This window comes from Branchiostoma lanceolatum, chromosome 15, assembly GCF_035083965.1.
Source record: "Branchiostoma lanceolatum isolate klBraLanc5 chromosome 15, klBraLanc5.hap2, whole genome shotgun sequence".
Taxonomy (NCBI): domain Eukaryota; kingdom Metazoa; phylum Chordata; class Leptocardii; order Amphioxiformes; family Branchiostomatidae; genus Branchiostoma; species Branchiostoma lanceolatum.
This window is the reverse complement of record NC_089736.1, coordinates 18,013,391-18,028,225: the sequence shown is the minus strand read 5'-3', so window position 1 is coordinate 18,028,225 and position 14,835 is coordinate 18,013,391. Positions and strand designations below refer to the sequence as shown.

The window sequence follows — 14,835 nt, the reverse complement described above, 5'->3', positions numbered from 1 at the left end:
TGGAAATGGGTCTATCTTGATCTAACAAATCCCAGTTGATGACTTTGACCACAAGTGGCTAAGTCTGGCCAGGGGTCAATTTGAAAGTAGGCATGCTGAAAGTTTTAGCGTGCAGCACCCCTGGTTAGAAAAATACGAAAACAACTAAGTCCACGTTTTCAGACCTAACTGTGGTTCTGCTTACCAGGTGCTGGTGATGTGAATGAAGATGAGATCTATGAGATGAAGGTGGCAGCCACTAATTGTGTGTACCAGGTGCAGGACAATAAGCTGATTCCATATGAGGACTACTGGGGCAAGCTGCCCAAAATAGACATGCTGGACTCTAAACAGGTATTTATCAAACATGCTCCCAGATGGCCATGGGACATCTTCATTGGAAGGACATACAAATGACTGAATAGGTGTCGACATTTCCATTGTATCAAATGCAAACTCAAAGATGATGCAAACAGTGGATTTTCACCATGCTGTAAAATTTAGGTGATGCGAAATGAAACAAAGAGGCTTTTTAAAATGTGAAGAAAACCAAGCAGGATTATTGGAAGGTCATTTCTTTATAATTTTCTTGGATTTGATTCTTCCTCATGATTGTTACATCAGGTTCAGTTAGTCCAATATATCTTTGATATACATTGTAAACTAAGCCATGTTCTTTCACCACTGTAGGTCTTAGTGTTTGACTTTGGCAGTGAGCTGTATGTGTGGCAAGGTCGGCAGTCTGACTTCACCAAGAGAAAAGTCGGAGTAAAACTTGCGCGGCAGCTGTGGGAGATGGGCTACGACTTCTCCGAATGTGACATCAATCCTATCTATCCCCAGGGAGGAATGCCAAGGTGGACACCCTTATCTTTTCTTAAGTGTGAAGATCTCGAAGTGTTGTTGTAATTGGTTCACACAGATGAGAACAAAATCCACTTTGGGGATGTTTAAACCCTGAATCATTTTTACTTCAGGTATAAGGCCGCACAAATTTGACTTTTTTGTTCTCGGGTTCGCCTCTTCTATTTTTTCCAAATCAAAAAAAAAATAAAATAGTTCACCACACCACCGATTCAGGAAGATCAAGATAGAAATGTTGATAGTTAAAAAATATGCAAATGTAGACCTAATTTGTATTATTAATGAGAAACTACAGTTCCATACTGGTAGATGATGGCAATTTCATACTTGTGGCATTTGCAAGTTATGTGAATGTGAATATCATTGAATCAACTTATTCTAATAAGGACCTCATTTGCTTAATTGATGATAAATGTTAGCATAACCTCCTTGGTTAAGCTTATACTTCAGACAACTTCTGTTATTTGGATGGAGAAAATGATCAACTGGTATGATTTATGATTGATGAAGAACACTCCTAATACGTCAGTCATAAAGGTTAAAATCATTTGGCGAAGGTATGAGGTTTCACAGGAAGCTATCAGCACCCGCCTTGCCGCTCCGATCTTATTTCGCAGCCCCTCCCACCCGGCTACTCTCCAAGCAGAGCATGGGTTTCGGCTGGTTTTTGACGTGTTTTTAGGCGTTTTTGTCGGGCTTTCTACTTTGTCATCTTTTTTTTTGTCTAGACAAAGTAGAAAGCCCGGCAAAAAGGCCTAAAAACACTCTGCTTGGAGAGTACACCCGGCAGCATCGCGCCAAAACGTAAACAGTAGCCGACCTGGCCGAGTACGCCTCTCTGTGACGATCAGCGGGGTGGGTCCCGGACTATTAGAACAGCCGTAAATGTATCAGATTCTGGGTAATCTCCTTATTTGGAAGTTGACAGTCCGCAGTTGAGCAACACATTCTTTTTCAGTGCGGGAGAGAATTAATTTTTAACTGTATTTCTGACAAATTTCTGGAGCAAGGTTATGTCATTTTTCATCCAGAACAGTGAATTGATGCACAGAAAATTCATTTCTACCAAAGTAGGAAGATAATGTTTCAACTAAATTGATAAGCTTCGCCATGATTGGACGATTCGGCTACTTCAAATTTGTGGCACAGCCCATGACTTTCCTTGTTCCCAGGGCATCTAGTCTTTCTGGCGCCTTCGCCGACTGTCATCAAAGGCTGCTGACTGTCAATCAGCAGCAATTTCCTGGGAAAATACGTGAGTTGGAACTACGTGTGGCAGTCACCAGCGAACTTCTGGCGACCGGTGATTTTTACGTTCCTTGAACTTTCTGTTCCACGTTTTCTGTAGTAGTTACAATTTGACGCAGAACAGCGGTTTCGGAGGCTTCCTGGAACGGCGGCGTATATATTTGGGCAATCCAGGGGGGTGACGCGATTTCTAACACGGGCCAAGGTTCTCTAAATTATGCCGACAAAGGGACTTTCGCCGCAGAGAGAGTTACGTCGCCGAGGGACGACCGCCTCGGCGGCGATTTTTCTGGAAACATGTCAGCGTTTAAGCGTGGGAATACCAGGAATATCGCTTCTTATTTCGCACCGAAGAGAAGTTCTGACAGCGACGATATTGTACCGGTAGCGCTTCGACTTCGGAGAAGACGGACACAGCAAAAAAAAACGGAAAACTGGTATCGACTATTGATATTTTTTAGTAGCTAAATAAACCAGCGAGGTTAAAATCTCCTTGAATAAACTATTGATATTGTTGTTTCTGAGTTTTTAGTTGTCTTTCACGGTTTCACCTAAACTTAAGTATTGTATGTCAAGGTCCTGTGGAGAATAGAAGTTGATTGACTACCATGATTATCATAAATATGACCCTCAAAACTGAAAAAGAAGCCTTCTCAATAGCCTAAAATGCAAGAGCTTCCGGGGGGCTTCGCCCCTGGGTCATTAAACTTACTTTGTTTACCAGCAAAACTTGTTCATCAAAATTCGGGAAATAGCATTTCAATGGTTCAAGATTTTCCTGCGGGTGCATGTCGCGCCTCCCGCGGTGAAAAATATGTCGGAGGGCATCGTCTCAAAAAATCAAGCTGTATTTCTTTTTACAATAGAGATGTCTATATATCTGCTTGATTAACTTAGTAAACTCTTCCAGCAAAATTTGTCTCTCATATAGCAGTTCAAAGGGTCCCGATTTCAAAATTTTCTCAACTGTCTTGCCCCCTATACAATTTGGTACCGACAACCGCTGGTTCCCGGTTCTTGCTTTATAGCATGTGTCAGCTATCCCAAGTGGACGCCCCATGTCCATATAGTAGTTATCTTCGCCGAGTACTTGTACTCGGAGAAGATTATGTTTTCGGTTGAAAAATCTGTTGGGTGGGTCTTTATGTATGTCAGGAGCATAACTCAAGAAAGCTTCAATGAATCTTTATGATTTTTGGTAGGTGTGTAGTGGTTGTGCAAAGGAAGGTCACGTTCAAAAATGGTTTACCTGGTGTTTTCCAACAGTACTGCAGCAGACTTTGCATTTTTTTGTGTTTGTTTGTAGACAAAAAAAGTGACGGAAACGTTGATGGATCTTCGTGATTTTTTGCAGGTGTGTAGATGTTGTGGAAACGGAGGCCAAGTTCAAAAATGGTTTCCCTTGCATTTTCCGTCGGTACTGCAGTGGGCTTTATATGTGTGTGAATTTGTATGTCGCCAGCATAACTCGAGGTGCTGTTGACGGCTGTGCATGATATTCAGTTGGTAGGTAGGAGTGTTAAAGAGGAAGGTCAAGTTCGATAATGGGCCTCCTAGCGGATAAGTAAGGTACTGCAGCTGAGTTTTAAATTTTGTGGTCAAATTTCCTGGAAGTGCCAGGTTCATGATTTTTCACCAATACATAGGGTCTGGAACAGGGAATAGGTGGTGTAAGTTTGGCCCCCCTAGCGGCTTGTTTGGACCTGCAGTTGGCGTTTTTGTTGAAACCGTTGGAGGCTAATAACTACAGAAGGGGTTGACGGATCGTCATGATTTTTGGTATTTAAATAGCTTGGGTAATGTTTTACATAATCAAATACATATTATGAAAACCAGGAACTAATTCGCATAATAAATGCAGAAAGTTTATCTATCCGCTTAAAATTTGTGGTCGAATTTTTTGCAGGTACTAAGGTTATGATTTTTTTAGTGGTAGATAGATCTTGGGGCAGAGAGTAAGTGATGTAAGTTTGGGTCCCCTTGCGGCTTGCCTTAAACTGCAGTGGGCCTATTTGTTTGAAACTTTTGAGGAAGAATAACTCAAGCAGAGGTTGATGGATTATTCTTGTATTTGGTATATATGTTCCTTAGGGGATGATCAACATAATGATATGCTCATTATGCAGATCATGACCTACTTTACGTAATAATTGGCATACATAGGACTGCCGCACCATAGTACGCGGCATGTGTTAGTACACACCTGGTGTCCAGAATCTAGGTCAACAGCTGGCGTCCTGAATCTAGGTCAACAGCTAGCTTACTAGCTGGGCAATTGAAAAAAAACAGGACTAAAATGTATCTGTTATGTTTGGTATTAAGATTTAAAAGTGGATCTTACGATTGACGTAACATTGTAATTATGCCAAACAGGACCTAATTTGCATGATTAATGAAATGTTTTGAAATGCGCTGAGTTCTATGTTTGTGCCCGTTTATATGCATTTAAGTCGTATTCTAGTCTTTGTGAAAGCTTGTATCAAGGTCTGTATATTGTTCTGTTACTAGGGCTAACCCTTTGTAATAGCCTTAGCCTTTGGTAGCCGTGGCTGTACTTATCTACAGCCGAAAAAACAAAGAAGAACAAATCACCTTTGAAAACTGTGTCATCCTTCACTGAGAAAGAGAGGCTAGTAATTATCGATTATAATCGAATTCGAAATATCAATTATTCAAATGACCTCATTTGGATTATTGCTGAGTTTATACTAAGATAATAACACTATGCTCGTAAATTACAGGACTTTTTATATTCATGTTGGGCATTTTGAAATAGCTGAATCTGATCATTGACATTGCCAAGCCAAGTTAAACAATAAGATGTTGATTATGCAAAACAGGGTCTAATATTTGATAGAGTTATGCTACTTCACTACGTTTCGAAAATCCATCCAGTTTTATTGCGTATCTTATTACCTGGATGTCTAACCGTCATTGGCATTCCATGAGAGGACTTTCAGACCTGTGGCATATCAAGCCATTGAGAAAGAGGGGAACATTGATAGATATTATTTAAGCAAATAAAGACTTGAATTTAGTTATTGTTTAGAAAAACGGCTATGTAATGCCATATTGGTAAATGGCGGGAATTTGGTACTTACATCTGTCGGTACAATTCATATTATTTGGCGAAGATATGAGGTCGTGGAACTCTAGTTGTTTTATAATTTTATAAATGGGGGTCGTTTTTCTACGATTTTTACATGATACCTGTAGGGGAAGGGTCATGGAAAATTTTTTCGAGGTGGGGGGGAGGGTCATGGAAAATTTTTTTGACCGGACTTCCAGTGCACCACCCCTCCCCCCCGCTAAATATCGTATGGTCCCTAACAGGCTCCTGATCATACAATTCTCTGAAAAGTGTAATCTATTTAAGAAAGAATAGCATACCCTCCTTCGCCTACATTCGAAAGTGTCGGTCAAGAAGTGTACAAACATTCCACTAGCACTACACCGTCGTGGCAGATTAATAATACGGTTTGATTTGTTCAGACAAATAACGCTGAATCGTCATAATATTTGTGTCGCAATAAGTGGCTACATTCCGTCTAAGCGGCTGATCCACACATGTGTCATGGCGGATCTTCCGTGCATTGAGAATGGCGTTTCCAATAGGTTTTACGCAGGTTTACTGGCAGCTCCCACCAAACAGATCATATTAGTATTACATCTGAAGATAATAAAAAGCGGACAAGTTGATAGTTTGGGTGTTCTTTATTTCTTTTAGGAACGGGTTTAGTTGAACTGTCTCCGAGATCGGTGCTCGCACGTTCTCACAGGCGCTCCGTACGAACTTCACAAATTCCGTATTTTCCCAAACTCTGCCCATCATAGAAATCAAAAGGTCGTAAAATATAATTGTTCAGCTATTTTCTGACCGAGTATAGTCAACTGTTTGTGTCTTATATCAATGTGGAGACCAGAAAAAAACAACCGTTCTGGGTGCCCCATATGGCACCCTGGGACGGCTGTCATGGCGTGTTCATGTGCACTGTTGACGCCGTCGAAGTGTGCTGTGTGGCAAGCTCGACATGTACACAGTGAAATGCAAATTAGGATTTGATTTGCATGATAAATGAGGGAAATCTATATTTGCTATGTTTTCCATATTAGAACCTTCATACATGTGACATGTAATTTATGGCTGGTGGAACATCTACAGACACCAATTATGCAGATAAGGACCTAATTTGCATAATTAATGCAAAATTACCACCAATTGAATAGATTATGCCTCAATTGCATAAGCACAAAGGCTCTAAATATTTGACGGAGGTTTGAGTTTTTCGAACTCTTCTTTCTGTACTGTTTCAGTAAATCCTCCAAGAGACCTCATTGGGCATTGTTTGCCAAGGTGAATGAGCGAATGGAGACAGTCCTGTTCAGGGAGAAGTTTGTAGATTGGCCAGACTCTACACGCATCATCAAGTGTAAAGGAAATGATGGGACAGCTGTCAAGGTAATACAAACAACCTTACACTTTGCAACAGCCATGCTGAGTGGTTGGCTGAACTATCAGATGTATGAATTTGCCTGAGTATAATGTCATGATTCATATGTTCATGGCCCTGATTTCATAGATTTTATTACCTAAAGTCAAATTTACCTGGCAACTTCAAGATTTCACCATCCAGCATGGAGGACAGTACTCATGCCATTTAAGTCATTACATTATACATTTACATATTATGAAGGCCATTGGTTGAATATATTTTTTTGAGAATACATGTATTTTTCAGTAAATTGACTGATTTGTGTTGCTGTATGTTAGACTGACGTGACCCTTGACCTAAAGCCGTTTGATGCCAAGTTGCTGGTCCCAGTCCCTGAGGACTTGGTGAGGTTTGTGCTGGAAGGCATGGATGTTGGGCGTGGCACGGGAAGTATCAGTGTAGAGGAGAGGCGTGGTCAGGAGATCACTACACTAGGTATGTCTTCATTTAGTGCAACTAACAAGAAGAGTTCAACTTTATACACAGTCTTTGTTTACATTCAAACATTTTTACATTAATGATTTGATATTAAGTTTTAAAGTGGTCAGAAAGGAAAGTATCTCATTTTTCAAGATCTATGGATATATGTCAATAAACAGCGTAACATTTATTGTGTTATTGCAGGGACCAAAATGTGGCATGTTCTTGAGTATGAGAGCAGTGAGATGCCAAACCACAGCATTGGGCAGTTTCACAGTGGGGATACGTATGTGGTCAGGTGGCACTACCAGATCACCACCGTTGGTCAGTTCCCCGGACATTGTAGTTTTCTAACAATTCTAACATATCAAAAGATTTGTTCACCATAACTTGGTGTTGCAGCTGAAGTGGAACCTGGTGCATGTACAGTACATGTAGGAAGGACCAAATTTCTCCCTCCTTAACTTTACCGTGCCACAGGCTGTATGTATGTTGTCTAGACATGCAGCCAAAGACATTTTTGCTACATCTTACTAAAGGATATACTTAAGTCATACCTTTACAATGCGAGGTAACAGTTAGAAATCAAACACGCTATGATGCCTTTCCGTTACTTTAAACGTCAGATGCAGAGGATAGGATAGCCAAAATTCACTCCAATGTTGGTGGACTTACTGCATCCATGTTGTTTACTTAACCAGTGGTAATTTTTCTAGGTTCCAAGTTGCATGGTGGAGTGTCCAAGCGGATAGCAGGGGGAGTCGGTCGTGAGCGATATGCATACTTTTTCTGGCAGGGCCAGGACAGCACTGTTAATGAGAAAGGGGCGTCTGCTCTGATGACTGTGGAACTGGATGAAGAGAGAGGCCCACAGGTCAGTACATGTACATGACCTCTTCAGATACATCATTACTTCAAAGGTCAGAAAAGAATGACAAACTTCGTAAAGGACAGTGTACTCTCCAAATATTTCCATCAAAGTCATGACAAAGAATAGAAATGCACACTACAAAATGTCATTCAAGCAACTGGATAAGTTTTGGAAACATTGTAAAACTTATGGAATGAGAAACCACCTTATACATGTACATTGTCCATGCCTTGAAATGAACTTTTTTCCCTATTGTCCCTGAATTGTCCCGGAGATAAATTTCAAATTATTGTCCTAAAGTAAGGATAGACTGTCGCGATTTCCTTGTTGTTTTTGTGCAAGTCAAGTCTTTGGGCGCAGCAATGCCCCTCTCCCTGACATTTGGAGTCCCGCTACCCGCACGCCGCTCTTCAACGTCACTATCAGCAAGGTTGCTAACGTTATTGTTGCTTTTGGTGGCGGCGTCCTTGGGCGTACTACGGTAGCATCACTCCCGCCCACCTTCCCGGGCACGCTAAAGAAGGAAAAAATTGACCTTTGGGCCATGAGGCAACAGACGTCACGGCATGGCGCTTATTCCTTTGTCTCTGGAAATTTCTACAAGTTTCATGCAAAAACACGAGAACGCTTTATTAGTGACGGAAAAACTTGAGAAGGCTCAAACATTGGCGGTTTTCCTTGAAATCATGAAATCTTCCAAACAGCGATATCTACTGAGTGGACTCCAAAACTACCCGAAGTTAAACACACAACGTGTGCTGATTGGTGACATGTTTGCCAAAGAATTTGAATGATGAGTTGCCCGCAAGCTGCAGTGAACCCAGAAGTCGCGATGACGGAGTGTTGTTTCACTGGTTTCGGGTTGTGTAGTAATGCAGCTTACGCTGGATCCAGTTCCTCCATGACGGGAACTGACTTAGAATTTGCTGATTGTCCCAAAATTGTCCCGAAACGTAAATTGAATTCTCGCAAACTCAAATTCTACTGTCCTTGGGACATTGGGAGAATGTTAATTTCGAGGCCTGATTGTCCATACGTATGGCCTTGTGCCCGATATTACCGTAGACTGGGCGGGCCCGTGCATGGTTGGACATTTATACCTGCCAGACATGCGACCCCGGCAAGTGCACTTTCTTCTGTGGGCCCACATAGTAAATGCTGTCCGGTTGAAAAAATGTTACAATGTAATTTTTATGTATTGCAATGAACTTGAATGCCTGAATGCCGGTTCTGTTCGCAGCGCTCGTAAGGACGCACAGCGGTATGTGTTTTCCACGCAGTGATTTTTGATTGATCGCTGTGTAAGAATGAGAATGGCCTGGACCTTCAAACTTGCCAGGATTGTAGTCTGTACTGCGGAAGCCGTGACAATGTATAGATTTTAACCAGGCGACAAAAGATTGTTGAGATACGGCTCTCGGAAAAGTTTCTACTCGCAGTGCACGTATGATACGGGGGGGTTGCGGAAAAGGCTGGGCTGTCTACCTGGCCTGTCTAGCTGGCCTGTCTACCACGTCAGGCTACTTACATTGTAGATCCCCCATTCATATCCCCACAAATGGTCAGACACTTTCCCAGTTGCTTTAATATATAAAAAGAACTACAAAAATTACAATAACATGAATTGAAGCTGACTTTAAAAACAGTTTATTTCATATTAAACTTTGCAAAACTGAATAAAACTTAACATAGCACTTCCACTCAACCGCACCCTCGTAAACCAGGACCGCCTATCGCTCGACGTTACATCGCGAGCGTAAGCGGCCCTGGTAAACAGACCAGTCACATATGGTTATGATGACGTCGCCACCAAAACAGCTTTAGCCAATCAGAGGGTTTGCTTCCTCTCATCGGAAGCCACCGCGCAAAGAACGCTGGGAAGCTATCAACCAATCAGGTTACGTGATACGGCTAGCTCATTAATTATTCATGAGCTACAACTGCCGTTTGTGCCAAATAAGGGCAGCTCATTAATTATTCATGAGCAAGTCTCGTCGACCTGCCAAAACCATATGTGACTGGTCTGTTTACCAGGGCCGCTTACGCTCGCGATGTAACGTCGAGCGATAGGCAGTCCTGGTTTACGAGGGTGCTCAACCGATGTCCCAAACTGTTAACCTGCATACAACCATACTGTACCAGTGCAGACTGACAGCTCTTGCACTCATTTCACAAACTATACTTCAACTATTTAATCCCCACAATAATGAGGTTGTATGGACAGCTTTTTTTAGAAGCTCTTGTTAGACAAATGTACATGACTTGGTTGTGTCCTCTCTACCCCAGGTTAGGGTGTTACAAGGCAAAGAACCACCATGCTTCCTCAGCTTGTTCCAGGGTGGCATGGTGGTGCACATTGGGAAGAGAGAGGAAGAAGACACCAACACACAAGGTAGGTAACATACTCCTCGTGTTTTACAGACTGAGTTGTATTTGAAATATCAACTGAAAACGTGTTCCCTCATTGTGGACCTTTTATTAACAGCGATCGGATGTAGAATAAGTTGCTTAATAACTTTTACCTACATGTACACTCTACACAACCAATTTATATCATCCTTCATTTTTCACCCTTCCTCAGCTGTCTCCATGTTCCTAATAATACGTAACAACAAGGACAGGTGATTTCAAGAGCAAAACATCTAGAAAAACTATATGGTTTCATCTGTAGGATGTGAATATGAAAAGTTTTTTTGTGGTATGAAATATGCCATGCTGTCAATACAAAATGTGTTGATGTTATGACTTGACATGTGAATGAACTCACTATTTATATGATGATTTGCCATGCTTAACCAAAATTTCAGACACACACTTCTAGGTCAAAGGGTGAGAAATTTTCGGACCCAGGTACATGTACATATATTGCACGTGTTCATGCACACATGCGTTATGTTCTTCATTTCACTTCTCATGTCTGTTACTCCATTTTAGAAGATAATTTCCATTTCCTCTATTGCAGATACTGGGGCCTCCTGCCCCTCCCATGCAGGTACATGTAACCGTTACATGTTGATTTGGTGATGGCTGGTAGAATAGCAATGATTTATGAGCAGGATATTTCACCTTAGGAAGGACCCAACTGACAAATTGTCTAACTTTGTGGCTGGTACTTTCTTGCTTCTAAAACAATAGCAGTGAAAGTTTTGTGTTTTGTCTAACCTATCTCTAATGACCTGAACAGTAGAGAGCAGTGTTTCCGCCAGAGGGCCGTCTTCCCGTCAAATGACGGCCTTGTCTAGCTTGGGACGGCCTGAACGCAGACAGAGGCTGTCCACTCTGAAAAATTTCGACACACGTTTTGCAGAGAAGTCGGTAGAAAAACTAAAAATTCAGACCGGCATTTTGTGTTTTCCACTGAAGCTGCGGGCGTAAGGACGCCGTCCACCATCGGAAAATAACATTCCTTTTTTTATTTGGTATTGTTATGCTTGAAAACAATAGATGTCGGCACCTTTCGCATATGTTGATCTCATTAAAAACTCGTTTTTCAAGATTCAAGTAGGTCTTTAGAAGTTTATACAAACGTGTTTCTGTCATATTTTTTCTACATTGTGCAACGTTACATTAAAAATTTGTGTCCTGCGAACGATTGAAAGCAAAAAACCTCATAAGAATTTGTATCAAAGGATCAGCTATCAAACTGCTCCATTTCTACCGGAATATTAAAAGATAAACTTGAGAACGAAAGTATTTCTACCGCCGTAATGTCAGTCCACCAGCCGGGCCGCGGGCGCCCTCTTGAGGCTTGAATACTCATGAATATGCAACAAGCCCGCATATTGTGAGCTCTAATGTGGGTCGGCACAAATAAAACATGTTAGGCAAAAAACAATATGCCTATTTTTTCATATTCAAAGACCATAAACCTTGCAATAATAATTGGAGTGATAAAGTATGGTATCACAACCAGAAAGACCTTTGTTCCTATATTCAATAATACAGCAAGTAACACTGATGTCAACATTAAATTCATTTTAACAGGATAAGAAAGGCATTTCCGTGAAAAAGAAAACTGCTAATATTAGGGCACATCTCCATTTATGTCAGTCTGTATCTGCCAACTGGTAGCGTTGTTTGACATATTTCCTGACTAAATACAACTGTTTGGTGTATCGGAGTTAAGACTTTTTGATACTTGTCTGTTGTCCCACAGAGTTTTTATGCCTGAAGAAGGATAGCACAAAAATGAGACATCTCAGACCAAACATGTAATTTACAAATCTGAAGTAACAAAAGTCGACCTACCTGTAGGCTCTGGAGCTTTTATGTACCTTATTGCGATCTTATCCATTTCCATCCCTAACAAATGTCCAAACTGCCTGCTTGCCTGGACAACTTTTAAACTGCCAAAGCTGAAATTAAGGTCAATCAATTCAAAGACATCTTGTAGATGTGGCACTCACTATTTCTGTTAAGAGCCATTCGTAGCAGAAATAACCAGTCCTGTTGTGTTGAAGAAGTTATCAGATCAAAGGCCTTTTTCTGAGTGCTATTTTATGCAGGATGCTACAGAGCCTACACAGAAACTTACATCTACTGTTTCCTTGCTCTATCGCTAAATCTATCTTAGACAGCCCTGGTGCTATATATATTATACAGTACAGCAGTCATCTATAGTTGACCTGTAGCCCTTTGGTTGTGTGAACTTTCCAAGTGGTTTTATTGCATTGTCATTGTCCAGGCTGTTGCCATCTTGTATGCCAAGAACTTTTTGGTCATTTTTGTGGTCATAAATGTAAATCACTGCATCTATCTGAGAGTGCATTGTATGTTCATATAATTCACTGTACCAGTAACATCCTTAGAATGTACTGGAGCTGTAAAGGGACTGGTATTTCATATTGTATACATCTGTGAACACACTTGGAAGGTTGAGGGGGAGATTTACACTGGTGGTGGTGCATTCTGAAAGTAAAGCATGCGGTTTAATGGCCGTTTCATTCTTTTGGCTGATGGAGACACCTCTCTTCTTACAATACATTTGTAGATAGATGTAGATTGTGTTACGTGTATCTCACACCACTGTTTTTATTTGTGTGTGTGTGTGTGTGTGCATTTGTTATATGAGTATGTTTGAGTGTGAGTGCGTGTTTGTGAAATTCTCATTGTCTCGTATATGGGCCATGATATGCTTAACTAACTATTACTTACAAGTCAACTCATTTTTTGATTAGGTACATGATTACATGAATTGTATATTATATGTAACACATTATCATATGCACCATAGGTCTTAAGATGACTGGCACAGAAGTTCTATCTGATTTACATTGTCCTGTGTAGAACTACGTGTACAGTGTCATTGTCATTCTGGAAAGATGTCAGTTCAACTTATACCTATCTGTTGTCAGGTCCATGGAGGTTCTACTGCATACGAGGTGAACTCCCACAAGAGGCATGTTTGCGAGAGCTTCCCGTAGACGTACACCGACTGAGGTCTCGTTCATCATTCCTGCTGCTCAACATCAAGATGAACAGAGTATACATCTGGCACGGCTGCAAGGCACACCAGGGAACCAGGGCTGTGGCCAGGACAGCAGCTAACATGCTGCAGGACAGGTACTGAACTGTGTAACACTTGTAGACGGGACTGTTGGGGTACAGGACAGGTACTGAACTGTGTAGCACTTGCAGACGGGACTGTTGGGGTACAGGACAGGTACTGAACTGTGTAACACTTGTAGATGGGACTGTTGGGGTACAGGACAGGTACTGAACTGTGTAACACTTGTAGACGGGACTGTTGGGGTACAGGACAGGTACTGAACTGTGTAACACTTGTAGTGGGGACTGTTGGGGTACAGGACAGGTACTGAACTGTGTAACACTTGTAGAGGGGACTGTTGGGGTACAGGACAGGTACTGAACGGTGTAACACTTGTAGACGGGACTGTTGGGGTACAGGACAGGTACTGAACTGTGTAACACTTGTAGACGGGACTGTTGGGGTACAGGACAGGTACTGAACTGTGTAGCACTTGCAGACGGGACTGTTGGGGTACAGGACAGGTACTGAACTGTGTAACACTTGTAGATGGGACTGTTGGGGTACAGGACAGGTACTGAACTGTGTAACACTTGTAGACGGGACTGTTGGGGTACAGGACAGGTACTGAACTGTGTAACACTTGTAGTGGGGACTGTTGGGGTACAGGACAGGTACTGAACTGTGTAACACTTGTAGAGGGGACTGTTGGGGTACAGGACAGGTACTGAACGGTGTAACACTTGTAGACGGGACTGTTGGGGTACAGGACAGGTACTGAACTGTGTAACACTTGTAGACTGGACTGTTGGGGTACAGGACAGGTACTGAACTGTGTAACACTTGTAGTGGGGACTGTTGGGGTACAGGACAGGTACTGAACTGTGTAACACTTGTAGACGGGACTGTTGGGGTACAGGACAGGTACTGAACTGTGTAGCACTTGTAGACGGGACTGTTGGGGTACAGGACAGGTACTGAACTGTGTAACACTTGTAGATGGGACTGTTGGGGTACAGGACAGGTACTGAACTGTGTAACACTTGTAGACGGGACTGTTGGGGTACAGGACAGGTACTGAACTGTGTAACACTTGTAGTGGGGACTGTTGGGGTACAGGACAGGTACTGAACTGTGTAACACTTGTAGAGGGGACTGTTGGGGTACAGGACAGGTACTGAACGGTGTAACACTTGTAGACGGGACTGTTGGGGTACAGGACAGGTACTGAACTGTGTAACACTTGTAGACTGGACTGTTGGGGTACAGGACAGGTACTGAACTGTGTAACACTTGTAGTGGGGACTGTTGGGGTACAGGACAGGTACTGAACTGTGTAACACTTGTAGAGGGGACTGTTGGGGTACAGGACAGGTACTGAACTGTGTAACACTTGTAGACGGGACTGTTGGGGTACAGGACAGGTACTGAACTGTGTAACACTTGTAGTGGGGACTGTTGGGGTACAGGAC

The 14,835-nt window shown here is 42.1% G+C and overlaps 1 protein-coding gene across 8 annotated transcripts in view; it reads left to right on the top strand.

Moving 5' to 3' along the window:
- The window catches only part of LOC136449264 (supervillin-like), a 134,964-nt gene that overhangs the window by 109,816 nt on the left and 10,313 nt on the right, over positions 1-14,835 (top strand). For 7 of the 8 annotated variants that reach the window (XM_066449222.1, XM_066449220.1, XM_066449219.1 and 4 more), the window contains 9 exons: positions 188-333; positions 670-836; positions 6,406-6,550; positions 6,863-7,019; positions 7,209-7,328; positions 7,721-7,878; positions 10,162-10,267; positions 10,838-10,867; positions 13,230-13,437. In XM_066449222.1, coding sequence (XP_066305319.1) covers positions 188-333; positions 670-836; positions 6,406-6,550; positions 6,863-7,019; positions 7,209-7,328; positions 7,721-7,878; positions 10,162-10,267; positions 10,838-10,867; positions 13,230-13,437 — 1,237 coding nt within the window. The remainder of the gene's footprint in view (positions 1-187; positions 334-669; positions 837-6,405; positions 6,551-6,862; positions 7,020-7,208; positions 7,329-7,720; positions 7,879-10,161; positions 10,268-10,837; positions 10,868-13,229; positions 13,438-14,835) is intronic. The other variant, XM_066449221.1, reaches the window with a different exon arrangement.